Genomic DNA, 21,361 nt, shown 5'->3' on the forward strand with positions numbered 1-21,361 from the left:
CTCTTGCTTTTGCCTTAAAAAGTAAACCCTGCTTTTATGTTAGCACTTGAAAAAAGCAACTGTGATGTGTTTGGCAATTTAATATTACCGTTATCTGAATTTAACGATTCCATGCTCTTTCAAAGCATTTGGCAGAAAGACTATTTGCCATTTGGAAGGGCTTATGTAGATACTGTTTCTCAGTCTTGTCACCTTAACTTATGCAATATGAGATCTGTTAAAAAATAATTTGAACAGGGGTAGTTTAAAACTGTGTTAGTTTCTTGGATTTCTTTTAATCTCCTTTGAACTCTGATATTTGATCTTCAACCTTATGGTCTTCAAGTTATCTTCAAAGAGGTTTAAACATCTAACACCATATAGGATATTTGAACATGACTAATTAAATATAATAGATGATTATGTTTATATCATTTTTAATTTCTCCAATTAAAGATGTTCTCCAAATGCCAGTTCCTTTTATGTCAGATTTAAACTCTGTGTTCTGATCAACCACAGGGTAAAATAAGAAATTTAGTTGAAACTCTAAATGTCATTCAATATTGGTGTGTGTTTAATGCTCTTCTAATAATAATAATATACTCGTTCTGTTTAAATTATGAAAAGAGAGCTCTGTTATTTATCCTGTGAGGGAACAAAATTGTAGCTGACCTTGCTTGGTATAATGTAAGATGGAACTTTACTTGGGGCCTTGTTTTAAAAGGGAAGCTTTACTCTTAACTTTGTGAATCTGTCAACATTGACTTCTTGATGCCTGAAGTTTTACTTTTCCGTTAACAGTAAATCAGACTGTCAAGTGCTTGAAGTTTTCTACGTTTCCTTGGCTGCCGCTGACCACCACAGACCGACATGTCCTCTCCTCTAATGAAAGGTACAGTGCCTGAGGTATTTCTGGTATTTTGGTTCATTTATAGCCATCAAATCTGATAGTTATTACTATACATTTTCACCAGGAAAAAAGATACTAAGTGGCTGTGAAGGTAGTAAAGGGAATATATGAAGGATTTTCAGTATTTTAAAAAGCAAGCCAGACAATTCCTGTTTGCCTTTAATCAGGCTGCACATCAAATTTCTTTTTTCCAGTTGGAATCTTGTGTACTTCTTGGTGATAGTAGTCATCTCTTATTGACCAGATTCTCTGATTGGCCATTGCTTATGCCCTTGGTTAATAAAAATGGAAAAATCAAACATAAATGCAGTCTTTTTTAGTAGACGATATATTTCGAAACATGGATTCCATGTTTTCTGCTCTGTTAGGAGAAGCTTGGGGACCACTGATCTAATCTAATCTTATGTAATGGATGTTAATTGGTTATTCCTCCCAAAAGTAGGCAGCTGATATATAGAAGTTTGGAGAGTGTTTTAATGTCTAGTTTCACTTTTTGCTGAAACTTTAATTTCAATGAATGCCACAACAATGAGTTGTTAGTCTTGTTTTGGTAAGAATGTGAAAAATAAAGACCAAGTTGCTAGAGTTAGGGCCAGATACAGGTGGATGGTGTTGAAGGACTTTTGGTGATGGCACTTCTAAGGCATCAGTAAATTCTCTTGGAGTAAGGTATTGAGGGGGTGGAGTGCACATGACAAAGGGCAGGGGCTTGTTTTGATATGTCAGTTCTGAGTCAGTCCCTAAAGAAGAGCTAACAGCGTCTAGTGCACGCGTGTGAATGGCGAATGGTGGACTGGAGCTGGGCTGAGAGAGAGGGTGTGGTTTTTGGGTTGGGATGAACAACTGCTACATCCCTAGGAGAGCAGATATTGTCTGAAAAGTTGAGGGGTATCCTCTGTCTAGTTTAAGAGCGGAGTCCCAGCTTGAATCACCTAGAACAGAGATGAGCAGTAAGGAATCTGATTCCTAGAATTTAACTCTATACTTACTATTATTTTTTTGTCTTATTTCCTAATTCATTTAGCAGATTTCACCGAATTCTGTGCCCTTTGACCTCATTGATCTCATTTTGTAGCATTGTGATAATCTCTGGGCTTATAGTAGTGGATACCCTGTAGTCCCTGCTCTTGAGGGTCTAGTGGGGGATATAAGGTCAACACACAATTACATAGCACAAAATAGAGGCATATGGAAGAAGCATCTACCCCAGAGTTGTTTATTGATTGGGGAAAAAATCTAGGAAGGCTTCCCAGGGGAAGTGATGTCTTAGTTGAGGTCCAAAGGATTGTGATAGAGTCATTATGCCCCGAGGTTACTCAGAATCTGGTACAGGTAAACTCATTTTAAAAATAATACTATATTTTGTAGTTCTTTAAGAAGTAGTAACCACACTTTAATCTGGAACACCTGTGAACTATTGAAGGACGTTATCATGCAAGATTTTCCTGCTGAGATTTTCCTTCAAAGGCCAAAAATTGTTCAGGTGCGTATCCTGTGTAATTGTTTTCAATTTTGAAATAGACAACTTTTTGCAATGAAACAAATTTTGCAAAGTAGGAGTCCTTGTAAAGGAAATTTGCACTACTGTATTCAAAAAATGAAATATTTGGTTATTTAAATCACTTATCTTTTAACTTATCTGGATGGGAATTAGTCTCATTCGATGCATGCTGTCCATTGTGACCACCTTGATTTACTGTTTATGGGTCATCCAAAGGAGAAATAGACTTTGAAAATGGAGTTTGGGCAGCAGGAACCCTTCTTAACAGTAAGAATAGCATCACTTTCTGAGTATCCAGTCTGTGTAAGGCACAGTGCTAGATGCTGTGGAAATATGGTCGTAGTGAGCAAATCAGATGGATTCTTTGCTATCTAGTCTATTGCTTATTTAGTAGAGAGATTGGGATCCAGCCTTGGGATTCTGGCATGTCCAGAGCATCTCGCAGTGCCTCAGCACCCTCAGTCCACAACCTCGCTCTGCAATTAGAGGGCTGAAGTGCATGCCAGTGAATGGAAGCTATTAATACGTACTGCTGCACCTGTCAAATGATAGCAGAGGAAAAGCTGTTGATTACCAGCACGTGGCAATGTGATTTAGCTGTTTGAGATGAAAAGGCTTGCTGTGATTTTTTAAAAGTACTGTATAACTTAATGTTCTGAATGGGGAATAATTCCTGTGTTCTCTCAGAATGGGTGCTCAGCTACCAGATTTTAGATATGAGAAACAGAGGCTATTAAAATTTTATCATCTTATTTTGACTCATCTTCTTGCATTACACTGTCATTTTTGTGCATTTCTCTTTCTCCTGTCTTATAAACATTTGGCAGCTTCATTTATTCCCTTTGTTGTTCATTTAACCTTCCTGAAGCTCCACATCCTTCTTTGAGGTCGAGCACTTAGTTCCTGTGATCGTTTTCATTGCTCTTTATTTCAGAGTCTCTTATCTCTGCTGAAACTGGCCTTTGGGGGAGATGGAAAACATCGCCTGGCACTGCAGTCAGTGTCCTGCTTGCAGCAGCTGTGCACGTATTTAAGAAACAGACTGAACTTTCACCGGGATCCAGGTTTTTTCTCTAGTAAACAAGGTATTTATATTTATTTGTTCACTAGTCACTAGCAGTATTTGCAGATTCTTCTGAGAACTCCCTATTATACTCACTGCTGGGGCCTTACTGTGTATACATTTCAGAACATCAACCCCCTACTCCTAAACGTAATCAAATTGTCATCTTTGAAAACAAACTGTGTGATTGACAGAACCACTCATGATCCCACCCTCTTTTTTTATTTTTGATAAGAGACCTTTGCAGGTGTTTGTTTTCTTTCTCCCATACGTAAAGAGTGTTTTTGGCAGTTAGGGACTAGGATTCTGAGTCCCGCTATTCATGTGGGACTTTGGGTATTTTCACACGTTACGTGTTGTGTTAATAAATTGTTTGGTTTGAAAAATACCAATTTTTATTTTATGAAGACTATTTTTATTTGACTTGTGATGTAGTCATAGTATTATATGATAGTGTCAAACTTTTCAGGGAAAAAGCACCATCTAATGGCCAAATAGAGTACGAGGCTGGCCTTGTCAAAACAGTATTTACAACTTAAGATTTCTGTGTACTTTTACAGTATGCATTGAATATTATAGTGATTTGTCATTATGCTTTACAGTTAATCCCTGTTTTGTTGAGAGTTTCACTGATCCTGTGCTCCTTGAATATTTTTGCCCTACGTTAGCTTTATTATAGATCTCACAGGGTCTGGGGTTTCCTCCTTAACTTTCTTGAGATACAGCATTCTGCAGTTGGCTGATAAGAGAGCTTTTGGGTGCCCCATATTTCATCAGAAAAACAAATTATAATGATGATAAAATTGCTTGGTATTTCTGAAGATTTATTCATGTATTAAATAAATATTTATTTATCGTCTACTGTATGCCAACCAATATTCTAGTCTCTGGGGGTGTAACACTGAACAAAACAGGTAAAGTCTCAGCCTTTATGAGGTTAGATTTTAGAATATTGGAGACAGGTAATAAACAAGTTCATTTCAGATCAGAAGTGCTCGAAGGGAACAAGGAGGGTGGTGTGACAGAAGGTGATGGAGGGAGCGCAGCTTACTTAGGTAGGATGGTCAGGGAGAGCCTCTCAGGAGGCGACCTGGAGGGCGAGAAGGAGCGTCTGCTTGAAGAGCTGCAGGAAGGGTGTTCCAGGAAGGTCAGAGCCTCAGCAGTGAGGGTGACGTGCTTGAGGAACGGAAACCAGGCCCGTGTGGGTGGAGTGTGGTGAACCGGCTGTCGAGTGGTGTAGGTCTGCGACTGGAATCCAAACCCACAAACCCAGGCCACTGAAGCAGAGGGCACTGAATGTAACCACCTCACCACAGGTCAGCCCATCATTGTTTTTTTTTTTTCCTGAAGTTTGGCAACTGAGCCACCATCTGTTGCCAATTTTCTGTATTCTTTTTTTAATTTTTTCTTCTTCTTGTCCCCAACACCACACCACTACATAGTCATATAGTCTAGTTGGGGGTCCTTCTAGGTCCTCTATGTGGGATGCTGTGTCAGCATGGCTTGATGAGTGGTGCCATATCTGCACCGAGGATCCGAACCAGCAAAATCCTGGGCTGCTGGAGCAGAGTGTGCAAACTTAACGACTGGGCCATGGAGCTGGCCCCTGACCCCTCGTTGTTTTGATTTGCATTTCCCTAAAGACTACTGTCTAATGACTAGTAATTCCCTGGTGAAATTTCATGTACTTATTGATCATTTGTATATCTTCTATGGAAAAATGTCTTTTGAAGTTCTTTGCCCATTTTTAAATTTTTTTTTTTTTAGCTGAGGAAGATTCGTCCTGTGCTAACATCTGTTGCCAGTCTTCCTCTATTTTCTATGTGAGCCACCACCACAGCATGGCTACTGATAGACAAATGTGTAGGACTGTGCCTAGGAACTGAACCTGGGCTGCCAAAGTGGAGTGCGCTGAACTTAACCACTAGGCCACTGGGGCTGGCCCAAGTTGTTTGTTTTTTAATTGTTGAATTTTAGGAGTTCTTTGTTTATCCTGGATATTAAATCCTTATCAGATATATGATTTGCAAATATTTTCTCCTATTCTGTAGGTGTCATCTTGATAATCTTTGATGCACAGAAGTTTTTAATTTTGAAGTTCAGTTTATCTATGTTTTCTTTGGTTGTGCTTTTGGTGTCATATCTAAGAATCCATTTCTAAATCCAAGGTCATGAAGATTTACCGCTATATTATCTGCTAAAGAGACTTATGGTTTTTGCTCTTACATTTAGATTTTTAATCCATTTTGAGTTAATTTTTGCAAATGGTTTGAGGTAGGGTTTCTTGGATAGTTTTAAGCAAGGGAGTGCACAGTCTGGTATGCCGCTTTGGCAGTCTTTAATGTTGTAAATGAACACTGTTGTAAGTGTATGTTGGCTAGAAAGTTCCATATAACCAGGTCAGTTAGATATAAACCTAAATGTGCTAAGTGAATACTTGCTGAAAAGGTTGACCTTTACTTTTATTTTTACTCCTATAGTAGCATTTCTACTATCTGAATTTTGTTAGTGTTTATTTGGAAGAATGACACATAAATACTACATAATCAGCAATCTGTCTGTACTATGGGATAATTTTCTTTTTTTTTCCCCCAGATACAATTTCCCAGAATTCTTCTTTGTCTTATTGTCATGATGTAAGAGTTACTCATCATTCCCAGAATCCTTCTCCAGGAAGCAGCAGCCCCCGGCCTTCTGTGGTTGGGCGCACAGGCCAGCGACCCAGAGGAGACGGCCAGGATTGGGATGCACTGTCTTCCAGGTGACTGTAGACAAGCCAGGTTAATGTGTGTGTCTCAATTTCAGAGGGCAATCATCATTTTCCTCTGACTTCTCTTTTAAAACATTACCACATGTGTTGACCACCTGTTAAACCAGTAGTTTTCGTACTTTTTTAGACCATGACCCACAGTAGGAAATAAGTCCTACATTGTAGTTCGGTGTTCAGTACACAGACCTACACTGCATGTGTGTGCATGTGTGCCTGTGTGTCCACCAAAACAAAGTGTTCACAAAATAGTACTCAGATTCCATGTGCTACACAGTGAACTATATTTTCTGTTTCTATTGCACTGAAAGAAGAGTGATAATTCTCACTCACTAAATTTTTTTTGCCAGCCACAAATGGAATGTGATCTAGTTTAAAAGCATAGGTTTAAATGATAGATACATTTGATAATATTTAAAACCCGTTTTTGTAAGTCTAAGCATGATTTAAATACATCAGTGTTTTAAAAGGAATAATTGGAGAATCTGTAAAACAGACTCCTTCAGGGTGCATGGTTTATGGACTCCTACTTATTTGTGTAAACACAGACTTTTATTGTGAACTTTCTTAAAGGGATTGGCATGGTGTTTGTATTTTACCTCATCCTTAGGCTACAAGCATCTAAAAATGTATTAGCCTCTTGTTTAGTGTCATTCTGATAAATGCTCAGTAAGGCCAACCCTTGTCTGCTGGCTGATTATTGTCTCATGGCGCTGCTGCTGCTACCAGCTAGGGCTGCCTGTACTGGCTGTGGGCTTGGTGTTAGGCCAAGTGCCGTACGCACTTGGTCTCCTTTAGTTGTCCTCCTAACAGTCCTTTAATAGGATTGGTGTTGTCATTGCTATCATCATTTTACAGAAAACCCTGAGGTTCTGAGAGGCTGGAGCCTAAGCCCAGTTTATAGAGTTGGTCCAGAGCAGGGCGGGGTTGGACAGTATGATGTGAGAGCCTGTGTTCCTAGTCCTTGCCTGGTAACTGGTGGGGAGCAGGCCTGGTTTTTCTCTTTACTCTTAGAAAGCCTTTGTCCCTCCTTCACTAAGCTATATCCATAGGGTGTGCTCTGTGCTTGTGAATTTTCACTCCTGAGTGAGCATCTTCCTCATGGGGCCTTTCAGAGTTTGAGAGAAGTACAGCTGATTTCCATATTTTGGGATACTTTGTATGGTGAAATTGAAGAAATGACAAAACATCTATTAAATTTTGGGTGTTTTACATGTTTCAATAGTGTTAGTGTGTCTCTGTGATTCAGCTTCAATTGTGGACAATACCAAAAGTCAAAATTTTGAGATTCTTTGTAAATGTGAGTTTCAAGCCTTTCTCTAGCACTGTTACCCCACCACTTTACATCCAAGGTAAGAATGTTTTTATGGAGGAAGTCAAGAAAGATGAGATGTTCCATTTTTTGGTGTATTCAATATCATTCTGTGATGTTGAATGTGCTAATTAAAGTAATCCATTTCTCATGTTTTTCTGGCATTCTTCGGTTGCTAACATTGGCTTACTCAGAACATTTGGTGAAAATCACAGAAAACTCAGGAAACTATGTGAATTATTTAGTTTTGCCTTTATAAGTTGATTACCGAACAACTTTGCTATGAATCTGGTTACTTTCCTTTAGAAATGAATGGTTTCAGTGCTAATGTTGATTGCTACTATAGGAATGTTGACAGATTTCAAGAACATCAGTTTGAAAAGCAAAATATAAATGCATTTTTGGTTTCATTTACAGTTTTGAGCCGTCTATGGAATTTAATCTCATAAATTTGTCAAGGTTTCTACAAACCTGACCAGAACTGTTGCATGAAGCAATATAGTTGTGTCCAGTGTGAGGTTTCTAGTTTGCAAGGCAGCAGAAGTGCAGTCAATCTCTTGTGAGCTGTTTCCATATTCAAGGGTTGCCACTTGTTTATTTTGCAGTGGGAGCAGCGGTCGTGCTCCTGTGAACTCCGTGCCCTCGCCTTTGGAGATGGCGCACATAGATCTGTCGGAGCTGGAGACCGAGGACGCGCTGGAGCTGCAGTTCCAGCAGCTCAGTCTTGCCCAGTTCTGTGTCTCTGTCCTGGAATCAGCGGTTCCTCTCCTAAGAACGGGTTAGTTGTTTCTGAAATCCTAGTTCTTTTTATATAATTGTGTTTGTTTTGTCGGTTTTCTAGGACTCTTATTTTTCTTGTTTTCACCTTCTGTCTATATTTGGACCTTTAGAATCAGTACTTATCTTTTGGGATACAAATTCCTAAGAACTTACTAAGGTCTTTATTATCTCTTAATTAAACATGGATGCCACGGAGCACTGCAGACAGCACATCCCCTTTCGTTTATGGCTTCTTATTGCACAGGCTTGCACTTCTAAAATGCTGTTTTAAATGTAAGCACTGGAAAACCAGTGCAGCTGGAGTAAGTTAGAGAAGGTGGAGCAGCATGATAGACGATAAAAAGATGTTTGGCCTTTGCTCTTTAGAAGCTTTCTGAGTTGCTCTCAGTTTCATTCTCCCACTCAGTTCTTACTTAAGCTATGACACATGTTAAAGACAAAAACAAACCCCAAACTAGATTCTTACCTTTGCAGGAGTTTCTTTTTCCTAAAAACAAAAAAACCCAAAAAACAACTCATTCTTGAGTTACATTTTCTCTCAAGTGTGCTAGGTAGATTTGCAAAGATATACTGAAATATACAGTGGAATGTAGTTGTGATTTCAGTAAAGAGTGATAAGAACTGTGGCAATATGGCTGATGCCCAACAGTCTAGTCGTCAAACCACAGTCACTGTGTATTGAGTTCCTGCTGTGCTTGGCTGTCCGACTTGGTTTTGTGTGCATGATTTCATGCGCTCCTCACACCAACCCATCTTGTCCTTCCGTCAGTGGTAGTTACTCCTTGTATCTCCGTTTTACAAATGAGGAAACAGAGTTAGAGTGGTTTAGAAACTTATCCAAAGTCAAACAGCTAAGAACAGAGACCTGAAGCAAGGTTCTTCTGAAGCTAAGGTCCATGCTCTGAAGTACTTAGCATAGTGCAGTGTAAAGAAAGATCTGGAGAGAACAATGATTTTTATTCTCTAAATCTACACATCTTTAGTAGTTGATAAACTTGTTAAGATATAAATACAGGATAAATGAGTTTTACCTTTTTTTGGTGTATATTGGCTGAATAAAAAATATATCCCATGCTAATGATTCTTTAAGTCCGGTGGCTATTTTTTGCCTGTTTGGAGGTGATGAGGAGGAAAGCAGAAGGTAGGTATATATTTGGGAAGCATTACAAATTTTTTTATTCAAAAAAAAAGTTTTTTTTATCCTGAGGAAATCTGTATGTCCTGACTTCTTGTTGACTGAATAAGTCTGCTTCTAGGCCTTAGGGGTACATATTAATTCACGTACTAATAATGTGAAATGAAGGAAGATCTGACCTTTGGCATCGTAAAGTATTTATGCTTGTCTCAGCATGGTATACTGAGAGGAACAGTTTTAGATTTAATGATTTTGCATTTAACCTTTCTTAATTTGCTGTAAAAAGTCAGATTGATCATTATAAAGCTGTATCTTGGTACATAAAATTTTCTAAATGTTCTGTTGCCCTTTTGTGGTATATTATTGCATAATTTGTAATTGTTCAATATCATAAGAGATTTCTAACAGAACTTACTGCTGCTGTTCTAATGAAAGAATTAATCTAGACACTTAGGATCTGGTAGTTTGTTTTACTTTTATTCATTAGAAACTTACCTTTGGTATATGAGACAGGAGAGTCTTGACTGGATGTTAACCTCACTTAGAACTGTGAGTAGCAGAATTCCTTTGTGATTCTCTCTCTGTGGAGGAAGAAGATTGCTCTGCTGGGTGTGACTCTGACAGCACAGTTTCTTTAGAATATTTTTTAGATTTAAGATGAGTGTAGGCTTGAGGACCTATTTCGGATGGAAGTCCTCAAAGTTTCTTTAGCAAATGGCAGCACGAACATTTATTCCTTTAGTTATTCCAGTGCAAGCATAGTTTCCCAGGCAGTTCCTGTGTGGGAAAATACTGATTTATGATGAGGCTGAAAGCCTTCTAGTACTAAATGGGAAATTATGAGAATGCATTTTCTAACCCTCTCTGGTGCTGTGTCACCTCTTACGTATAACATGGACAGTATTTGAATTTGAAAATTATTTTGATCTAGTGCACAGTGCTTAAGTCAGATTTTTGCTATTCTCTTCTTGAGTGTCTTTCCCGCTTATGAACATGTTTCATTTGTTGTAAGTAGTATTATGATCTGAGCAGAAGTCTTCAGTGGTGGCTGTGGATTGTGACTTCCCTGTTCATCTCTTTCAACAGTTTTAAAAAATTCAAAAAAATGAAAAGAGAAACTAGGGATTTGGGGGCAGACTAACTGTAGGATTGAGTAGTATTGTATTCAGCCATTTATTTGAAAGTGAACTTTTTTCCTTCTCTCTCCTGTTTGTATTCCTAGGAAGTAGACAGATGGTAATAAGAGTTCTGGAATTGCTTGCAGAGGATATGATACTCGTTGGTGAAGCAATTTCCGCAGATATCTGGGATGACAACAGCCTTTTTGCTATAGACATGGTGAGAATCAATGTTTTCCTTGGGATATGGGTAATATATTAGTATTTTACTTTATTTTGGTCCTTTTAAGCTGGCTTCATTGTCTCATTAGTCTTTGGAAGTTTTCTTTCTTGTAGCTGTAGTATGTCCCAGGTTTATTTTGTGCATAGTCTGAAACAGGCCATTTCTCAGTCACTTGAAAGAATTCTTGTCTCTTACCATTTCACTATATAGATAGATTTGTTTCAATTTGTTTTCACTTTTGGGAATTGCTTTCTCTTCATGAAAATGTAACTCAGAGATGTCTCCCTGCTATCCTGTTCTCTGGTTTATTTTTTCCATTTTTATTTTAGTTTTGGCATAGGAAAGCAAATAAGTATGTAGATTCTTATTCCCCCTCCCACATCTTACAAAAAAGGTGGTATGTCATATACAGTTTTACACCTTGTTTTTACAACTTAAAAGTATATCCTGTATGTGTGAAATAATAGGTATGGAGCTTAGTCCATGTCCATACATGGAGATCTTCATTGTTCTTTTTTATAAGCTACAAGTGCTTCCTTGTGTGTTTATTCACCCAGTCTCCTGTTCATGGACAGAATAGCTAATATAAATTATGTGAAATGAGTAATGTGCATATGTCATTTCATACTTGTACAAGTGTGTCTCTAGGGTAGATTTCTTTAAGTGAGATTCCTGTCTCAAAAAGTAAATGTATTTTTAATTGTATATATTGTCGCATTCTCCTATATAGCTATACCATTTCATTCACTCACTAGCAATTTATTAAGATACGTTTTCTCTTATAGACTCAGCAGTAGGGTTTGTAGTCAAACCTCAGACTTTTGCCATTCTGATAAAGGAGATGTGGTATGTTAGTGTAGTGTTAATTTGCACTTCTCTATGAGTAAAGTGGAATATCTTTTTGTGACTTTAAAGGATGTTTTCATTTCTTTTTCTGTAAACCATCCAGGCCTTTATCTATTTTTCTCTTGGGTTGTTGGTCTTTTGTTCTTTTTCTTGATTTCTGAGCACTCTTTAGCTGTTAAGGACATTGGCCTTTTGAAACAAGTTGCAATTTTTTTCCCCCAGTTAGGTTTTTTTTGACTCTCTTCATCATGCTTTTTGCCATGCAGAAGCTTTTATTCATTTTTTTATTTTTGTGTAGCTGGATTTATCAGTTTCTTTTTTAAAAATTGGTTCTGAGTTTTGAATCACAGTCAGAAAGATTCTTTCCACACCTTGGGAAAAATTTACTGTCTTTCCATTTCTTGAAGTCTACATTTTTGTCTTGCAGGAGTATTTTCCTCATATAGATTTTGTACATTTTTTGTTGTTTATTCATATAAATGTGTGTGAATATATATATGTGTGTGTTTAACAGCTTTATTGAAGTATAATTGACATAAAATAAGCTGTACATGTTTTTAGAAGTTTTTTGATAGATTTTAACATGAATACACTCATGATATAGATTAGTTTGCATTTTCTATAATTTTATATGAATGAACTCATTGTTCTTATGCTTTTTTGTCTCATTTCTTTCTTTCAGTGTTCTGTGTTATTTGTGTTTCAGTAGGGCAGATAATTTTGGAAAATGTTGTGTTATATTTTCTTTTTTTTGGAATAAGTGTTTTGATAAGTAATAAACACATGTACAGGAACCTCAGGAATGTTAAATTACAGCGTAATATTTAAGAGATCTGTGAACTACCAGGGTATGTATCCATGTAAACTGAAGCCATATGCATCCCTTTCTACATTTCAGTAATCATAAATCGTGTCATTTTTATATCTTTTATTTGAAATTATGTGATAAGCTTCCTTTCCTTGGAGAACTGGTGTTCTATGTTTTTTGTTTATGTCAATTGGCAACTTATGTCTTTTCTTTCTTCTTTTTTTTTCTTTTGCTTGGCTTGTCAGAGAAGTGGAAGTAAAATCAATTAGTTGTAAAAATATGTATTGACTCTCATAGTTAACATTTTTTTTCTCTTTATGTTATTTTGACCTTGGTCTGTCTGTGTTTTATTAAACTTTGTTATAGGCTGCCTGAAATCCTTGTGAATAGAGGTTAGAACAGAAAAAATAAATAGAATACAGATGTTTATTTAATGCCAATGCCCATGTGTGAAAAACTCAGACTTTTTTAATAACACAAATCTCTTGAAAAGAGAAGCAAATATTTTATGATAGGTATAATATGTTGTTTCAAGTCCTTCAATTTCTTTATAAAATAGGGATAATAGTTCTTAATCTTAGTTTTCTTTAGTCCTTAAGGTTATCACACTATTTTGTAGTACTTTTAGATGATTTTCACATATTGAAGGTTTTCAACAGTGAGTTTTTCCTTAGAAGTGTGAAGAATGTTTTATCGGTTGCTTCTTAAATTAACTTAAATTTTCTTGGCCGGAACATTTATCTGTAAAAGTTTAGTCATTCGCTTTAACTTTTGGCTGCTGATCTTTTATGATTCAATGAATTATTTTTACTTTAAAGGTTAAATCTGTTGTCCAAGTGCCAAGTGGTATGTTAGAAATGTTGAATAAAACAGTACTGCTTGAAGAATCAAGCAAGTATTTGATTTACTTGTTTAAAAGAATAAATGTCTCCCAGGAAAAATCTCATTCCTTCGGCTATACATTCATAGAAGCAAACAATTAAGTAGAATTTCTTAATGTCCCTACTTTTGCCAAGTTTAAAAAGAAAGCTAGAAGGAGTATTTTTGTTGAGTCATTAAAGGAACAAAATAATAAATGTGTTGTTACCAATTCAAAAATTAAATACCTAAGGATGTGTAATCAAATCTCTAGATCTTTCCAAATTGTGCTAATAGGCGTCGCGTCTGGGACTAGCTAACTCGGTTTGTGTCAGCATGGTCAAAGGAATTTTCCCCCCTAAAATGGAATATTTTTATTTCACTTGAAGTAAATAAAAGAAAAACGTTTTCACTGAAATTATTATATTTTGTTAAAATAAAAAATGTATTGATAAGCACTTGTAAAACTTAGGTTGACCTAAAAATTATGTCATCCCTTTTTGGCTTCTCTGTGAAGTCAGGTCTCTTTTTTCCTAATTCACATGGTAAGTGAGTTCAAGGAGAAGGATCTTCCCCTCATGGCAGATAACCGCAGTGCTGGGGCTGTCTTCTGTTCGTTTTTTTGTGTTTCTTCTCTCTGTTGCTCCTGTCATGGCAATGTCACGAGAAGCAGTCTTTTCTCCTTCTTTATGACTCCTTCCCTCTAAATTCTTGTCTTGGCTGCTGTGAGCTGGTAACTTAGATATCCGGCATGTTGGAAGATTGGAGTTCAAGTGGGGCTGCGAGGACTGTGAGGGTACCTAGGGAGATGAACTTTGTATCCAGCAAGGGCTCAATAAGGGTAATTGAACCAGATTGTGAATTTATAATTGGGTGAGTGGGATCTCTCAGTAGCATATGACTTCCCTTCTGTTGCCACCAGTCCAGAGACAGTTATTTTAGTTCACCAAACATTCTTTGATTACCTATTATATGCTAGGCACTGTGGTATGAGATGAATAAGTGGCAGTTTTTCACTCTTGTGGGTGATAGATGCTTTTATTGTGACACTGGTGAAACAGGGAAGCAGGAAGGAGGAGTAGTTAAAGATAGTTTAAATATAGCCCTTACTCTGTGATAGAGTCTAATAAGCACTATGTGTGTGTAAGGTCATTTAATCATCCCCACCTGAGAAGACAGATAACCCATTTTACAAATGAGGAAGTGGGGGCACAGTTTCTTTTCCTAGGTCACCTAAGATTCTATGTTTTTGACCATGTTTATTGCCAAGGGTGCCTTGAAAAAAGCCCAACCTTGGACCTCAGGGAGGGCTTTTTGTAAATCATGACTGAATCGAATCTTAAATTATGCTTGTGATTTGGCTAAGCAAACAAAGGGAGAGTTTTTTATCTGGCTGAGGGCAAGAGAATGACAAGAAGTAGAGTGCTGGGTGGTGGTGAACGGTAGGGCCGTGGGGGAACGCCAGCAAGTAGAGCCTGAAACGTGAGGTGGAAGTGGTGGGAGCGAGGCTGCGGGTTCCGCACGGCTCTGCTTGGAGAGGGCTCTCTGCTGCATGCAGCGGAGCGGTTTGGCGTCGTTCTGAAGCGGGATGAACCAGCTCTTCCCCAGAGAAGAGCCTGGGGAGAGCTGCACGTGGAACACTTGGCTGCCGTGGGCAAGGGGGTGAGGGTGTGGGACTGGAAGCATATGGAGGAGAGCTGTCCCAGTCGCTTGTGTCAGATGCTTTACAGACTCCACAACCTGTTTATCATGAGCAGACAGCGGAGAAATAGTTTGTACTATAAATTCTGTTTCGTTGGGAATATTTAGAATATTTTGCTAATCTGATATTTTAATTCTGTACCTTCTTTGTTAAAGCTATGAATATCCTCTGAAAACTAGCCCTTGTTCCCCGCATCAACTGCTTCACAGCCATTTAAACATTTTTAGCCCGATGAAGAAGTACTGTGTGAAAGAATTACCTGTCAATATAAGACTGTCATTCTGTTTCTAATTTTTTTTCTCTAGACCGTGTTATTAATATAACAGCTATTGAGTTTTTCTGTTTAATTTTGTAAGCGTTGCCTTTGGTTTAAATTTTTATTAATTTTTAGTTTTATTTCCGTGGGATCTGAGAATATAGCCTTAAATATATATTGGAGTTTTCTTTGGTTAGGTAAATGGTTAGTTTCTGTCAGTATTCCATGGAAACTTGAGGAGTTGTATTCTTTGAAACGGTCAAAGTTTATATGTGTTTATTTTGTTAAGTTCAAAAAGACTGCGTTAACCCTGTAAATCCGTCTGCATTTCAGTAACAGGTTTTGCTTGATGTTGGATGTTATTCAGATCACGAAGACTCATTTCTATTGTCTGTACTCTGAATTATGCGTTTCATCAGTAGAAAATTACCCCCTTTATCCAATTTTTTTGCCCTGAATTCATTTATTCATAGATTTTTTATTCATATTTCACTACACATTTAATTTTTAACTTTTTATGCATAAAGATGTCTTTCTTATATGTGTAAATTACTAATTTTTTTTTTTACTTCAATGTGAAATCATATTTCACTCAGGGAAATTGAAACTTTGTAGTACAGATATGCTTGGTCTTCTCTCAAAAGTTCTTGCTATCTCTTTTATTTCCTTTTTTGTTTTTGCTATATAGATTGTTTTGTCTTCCTTTTCCTTGTGCAATGATTTGGAAAGTGTCATAGTTTTAATTTTATATGTGTTTATTTTAAAATTTAAATTTATCAAATGATCCATGTAAGTAACAAAACCCAATTTACTCCTGTATGTAACTTTTTTAATTGTAGTAAAGTATACATAACATAAGCACTAACTCCCCATGCCCATTCTGCCCTAGCCCTTGGTTGCGACTGTTCTACTTCCCTTCTTTATGAGTTTGACTATTCTAGGTACCTCACGTAAGTGGAATCATGCAATATTTGTCTTTTTGTTTCTAACTTATTTTACTTAGCATAGTGTTTTCAAGGCTCATCCATGTTGTAGCATGCATCAGAATTTCGTTCCTTTTTAAGGCTGAATAATATTTCATTGCATTTATATACCACCTACCACATTTTGTTTATCCATTCGTCTGTTGATAGACAAGTTTCCGTCTTTGGCTGTTGGGATAATCTGTGAACGCTGATGTGCGCATCTGTGTGTGAGTCTCTGCTTTCGATTCTTTTGGGTATATACCCAGAAGTGAAATTGTTGGATCGTGCGGTATTTCTACGTTTAATTTTTTGAGGAACTGCCGTACTGTTTCCACAGCGACTGCGCCATGTTACAGTCCCAGCAGCAGTGCACAGAGGTTCCGTTTTCTCCACAGCCTCACTAGTTATTTTCTATTATTTTTGATGATAGCCATCCTCATCGAGGTGAAGTGGTATCTCATTGTGGCTTTGATCCTTTACGTAATTTTTATAGGCTTGATACCTTTTAGTTTTGTTTCTGGTCTATCCATCCTTGAATAAAGTAACTTTTGACATACGTTCGATTTCTGTCCTTGGTGTACGGGTTGTTCCCCGTTTGTGTTTCCGTGTGTTTTCAGTGGGAAGGTGAGGGAGAGCCCAGTGCTGTCTTTGTTCTCCTGTCTCACCGATGCTGTTTCACCAGCTAGTTTACGGGCCCGTCAGCATATCTAGGATATATATTTTGGTCTATATTGTTATGATTTGCAAGTTAGTCTACTACATTTTAGCTTTCTCTTCGTATTTTATGTATGCCTTTCAATCTGAAAGATATAGCTTCTATTTAAGTAGTAAATCATTTGGAAATTTATGATGGCAGAACATTTCCCCTTGAAACAACCTTGTTACCTAAAGATGCGGTTTATACATTTTGATATTCAATTATTCTTCTTTTTTTGCTGAGGAAGATTTGCCCTGAGTTAACATCTGTTGCCCATCTTCCTCTTCTTGTATGTGAGCTGCTGCCATAGTCTGGCCACTGACAGATGAGCAGTGTAGGTCCACGCCTGGGAACTGAACCTGGGCCACTGAAGTGGAGTGTGCCAAACTTAACCACTAGGCCACTGGGTTGGGCCCATGATATTCAATTATTATTATTACTATTATTTTTTGGTGAGGAAGATTGGCCCTGAGCTAACATCCATTGCCAGTTGCTTGAGGAAGATAGTACCTGAGCTAACATCTGTGTCAATCTTTCTCTATTTTTGTGTTTGGGACACTACCACAGCATGGGTTAATGAGCGGTATGTAGGTCCGAACCTGGGATCTGAAGTCAAGAACCCCAGGCTGCTGATGCGGAGTGTGCAAATTTAACCACTAAGCCCCCAGGCCGGCCCCTCAATTAGTTTTTGACTTTCCCTGTTTCATTTCTTTAGTAACTTTGGGATCAGTTTGAGGGCAGGGATCATGTCTCTTGCATGAATGCATTGTTTTCCCATTATACTTGCTGCTGTGTTAAGCATACAGTAAGTCTGATAAATATTTGGTGAGAGATTTACATGCAAATGTTAAAAGTTGGAACAAGTAAGCACTAGAAACTAGAGGAATTTATGGTTCATTAAGCTTTTGTATTTTGTTATTTTTACTTATTAGTTAGAATTCATACTAAAAAATTATTTTTAAAATTTAGGTGTTATCATTGTTTTGTACTTTTTAAAGTTATCTTCGTAATATTGGTTGTTCTTATAGAGAGGAATAAATTTTTGTTTTGGTTTGTTTTAGTTATTTTATAATAATATTTTAAATTGTTCTCTATGAGATATGTATACTGGCCTCTAGAATTGGCTGTTTTCCTCTGTTTTGTGTTTAAATGTTTGCAGAAAGAGAAACTGCTCATGGTGTTGGGGTCCCTTGGAGACACCATGTGTTACCACAAAAGCAGCATCAGTTTGGAACAACCAGAGGTGGTGCTGGTGCACCACAGGATGGCGTTCGTCAGCATTGCACTGTTCGCAGTTCGACTGCTCCAGACGCTTCTCCCTGTTGAAAAGGTAAGGCAGGCAGTGTTGCTTACTGATAGTTTGCTGAATATTACCAGTAAGTGCTCTCCTGTCATTTCCTTCTGATCATTTCACAGTGACCAAAGATTATACTGGAAATGTAGATAGTGAGAAATGGCTAACAGTTTTGAACAATTTTGACAAATCATTTGATAAAAAAACATGAGTTCTGTAAAGGATTTTTTTTTAACGTAACTTTTTGAAATTGTAGTGTAACATGTGTTTAGAAAAGTACACAGTTCAGTGCATTTTTACCAAGTGACTGTATCTGTGTCGAAAGCGTGGCGCCCCCCAAAACATGGAGCATGCAGCATTTCAGAGGCCCCTCCTGTCTCTCACCTCTCCTTCCTCCCCCAAGCCTAACGCCCTTCTGACTGCTGTCACTACAGACGAGTTTGTGTTTTTGAACATTATATAAATGGAGTTATAAAGTTTGTATTCGTTCAGAATTTTCTTTTTTAGATTCATTACTATTGCTTGTAGCAGTTGTTTAATTTTTATTGCGAGATACTCTTCCATTATATGACTGTGTGTTAAAGGTGATTTTAATAGGCTTACATATTTCTTTTAAATTATCTTACTGACTGTATTTTTAAATGGAGGTTATATCTCTCAATTTGAAAGCTGGTGGTAAAAATCTCTCAAATGACTCATGTAAGTGTTTTGTAATGTACTTATTGGAGAAAGAAAGGTGTGGCACGCCTACAGAAGGTACTGAAGAGACTGCTAAACTGAACCCCTCTCTCCTGTGCCGCTGGGGCTGTGTCGTAGCCGTTTGCCTCTTGGTTCCCCAGCAATCTGCAGATCACAGAGTCAAAGCTCCATTTTTCAATAACACTTACGTATGCAATATATTATCAGGCCTTCTGGGAAAACAAGTGTAAAACATTAAATTTTAAATATAGTATTTTGCCTTAGAGAAAATAACATCACTTCTATTAATTGTAATTTTTAACTTTTATTCATTAGTCATTATGTTTCTGAGGAAATTTTCTGTTTTGAAGAGTGGTAATTTTCCAAGGCATAAGCATTGTAAATGGAAGAATTCTAGTCATTTAAGACTGGAGTTGCATTTAAAATATGGGTGTCTCACTTTATATAATAATATTATATAACTGAAAAATTAGTAGTGCTACAATAACTTAAGTATTACGTACGATCAATCTATAGGTTGAAGTATGATGGAAAACTTATCAGTTGTATCATATAGTTTATTGCTTTTTTGATTATAGATTATTTTTTATCTGTGTGCTTATTTGGGCAGGAACCAATTAAAATAGAAATAGATTTATTTTATTTTGACTTACTTTAGTATTAGAATAATGTAGAGCCAATTCTCCATGGTTTTTTTTTGGGAAGTAGTTATTTTTTTGTTTATTTGTTTTTGTTCTTGAAGGCAAATCAGTATCTGTAATATTTGGTAGCTCTTTTAAATATATAATTTGGAACTTCATTAGACCAGTATAAGATTATTGAGGAGATTGTCATTTAGGTATTGGTTTATAGATGGTTGTTATCGCTTTGATTGATTAACTAAGAACTTTGAAATGGGATCTGAACAAAAATTCTCTTCCTTTGGTGTTAAATTCTCCTTCAGTTTATGTAAATACAAGCTTGTGCCACCCTCTCCCTGTTGCTAGCCCACCAAAAATTAAAGTGGAATTGGGAGCCTGAAACTTCCTACCTGGAAAGTGGGTTTTAAATATTTGAGTTGCCACTTACCAAGTATGAAATTTGGAAGTTGAAAAATGATAATATGTATCTATGTAGAGATTTCCTGAATTTGAAAGTTTTGACAAAATGACTTTGAGGGCCTTTTTTGAAATTGATAATTGTTGATTTTAAATGATTTTTGGAGAATATCCATGTACAGGTTAAAATGATGCATTGGTAATCTCATGAAAAATGTTTTGGTTGGATAAATCAAATTGGTAAAACAAATGAAGGTAATTTTATTTGGGGAAACATCTGGGAAATGAGAGCCATAAGTACCGGCCCTGTGCGGGGAGCAGGATCCCAGAGCATCCTGGGAATTGCTGTGACCCTTTCGCAGCCTGCCAAGCAGACTGAGGGTAGGGAAGGATTATACCAGAAGACTTTGACTTTTTCAGTGAAGTATATGAAATCTAATAATTTGGTGAAGCTGATAGATTCAGGGCAGTGCTTCTCAAAGTGTAATGTGCAAACAGGTCACCTAGAGATCTTGTTACTCAGGTCTTGCGTATTCTGATCCATTAGTTCTGGGGTAGGGCCTGAGAGTCTGCATTTCTGGCAAGCTCTCAGATAATGCGGTGGCTGCTCTGCGTGGCAAGGTTTAGAGAAAACAGTATTATATCACTTTCCCCCACAATATGCGTGAGACGATGTCGTTGACTCTTTTTTTATCTAATAGTGATAATGGACTTGCACTGAAATATCTTTACTTTTAGTCCCAAGTGACATGTGGTAATGCTTATATATGTTGGGCAGCTGCCTTGGGTCTGGGGTGTAAACTGATCGGTCCATTGGGCCATGCAAGGATTGGATTTATGACCTTAGCAGGGTGCTCTGAGTTGCCAAGATAACAGAGTTTCAGATATAGGTATGCAGAGTGAAAATGTCGAAATTCCTTAGTGATGGGGTGGAAGGAGGAAAGAAAGGAAATTAATATTTATTGAGTGTGATATGCCAGACACTCTGCTCAGTGCATGTTTAATTCTCGTATCGGCTACTCTTATTTTTCTGACTAGAGTCGGAGAAAGCTCTTTTAAACTAGAACACACTGCCTTTGGAGTTAGGTCCACTAGGATTTACTCTCTTAGCACAGTGCTCGACTCACTAAGTCTCCTCTGCTAATTCCTCTTTATCTTCCTAACCTCTTAAAAGGGTGGAACCCCAGGACTGACCATGGCCTCATGAAATATCATCCCATTTTGTGGTCTTTAAATGCCATCTAATTGCTGACAGCTCCTACATTTTTATTTCAAAACCATATGTGTCACCTGAATCCAAATTCGTATATATCCAGTATCCTTTTTGACATCTTCACTTGACAGTTCATGTTCCATATCTCCAACTTAGCATGTCCCAAACCTAATTCTTTACTTCCCCTCAGAAGCGTGT

General features: G+C 37.3%; 1 protein-coding gene across 4 annotated transcripts in view; it reads left to right on the forward strand.

The window, feature by feature from the left end:
• The window catches only part of RTTN (rotatin), a 149,650-nt gene that overhangs the window by 4,906 nt on the left and 123,383 nt on the right, over positions 1–21,361 (forward strand). For all 4 annotated transcript variants that reach the window (XM_014839620.3, XM_070512873.1, XM_014839622.3 and 1 more), the window contains 7 exons: positions 781–871; positions 2,258–2,372; positions 3,325–3,475; positions 6,049–6,214; positions 8,138–8,310; positions 10,670–10,785; positions 18,080–18,250. In XM_014839620.3, coding sequence (XP_014695106.2) covers positions 781–871; positions 2,258–2,372; positions 3,325–3,475; positions 6,049–6,214; positions 8,138–8,310; positions 10,670–10,785; positions 18,080–18,250 — 983 coding nt within the window. The remainder of the gene's footprint in view (positions 1–780; positions 872–2,257; positions 2,373–3,324; positions 3,476–6,048; positions 6,215–8,137; positions 8,311–10,669; positions 10,786–18,079; positions 18,251–21,361) is intronic.

Source organism: Equus asinus, chromosome 7, assembly GCF_041296235.1.
Source record: "Equus asinus isolate D_3611 breed Donkey chromosome 7, EquAss-T2T_v2, whole genome shotgun sequence".
Classification (NCBI taxonomy): domain Eukaryota; kingdom Metazoa; phylum Chordata; class Mammalia; order Perissodactyla; family Equidae; genus Equus; species Equus asinus.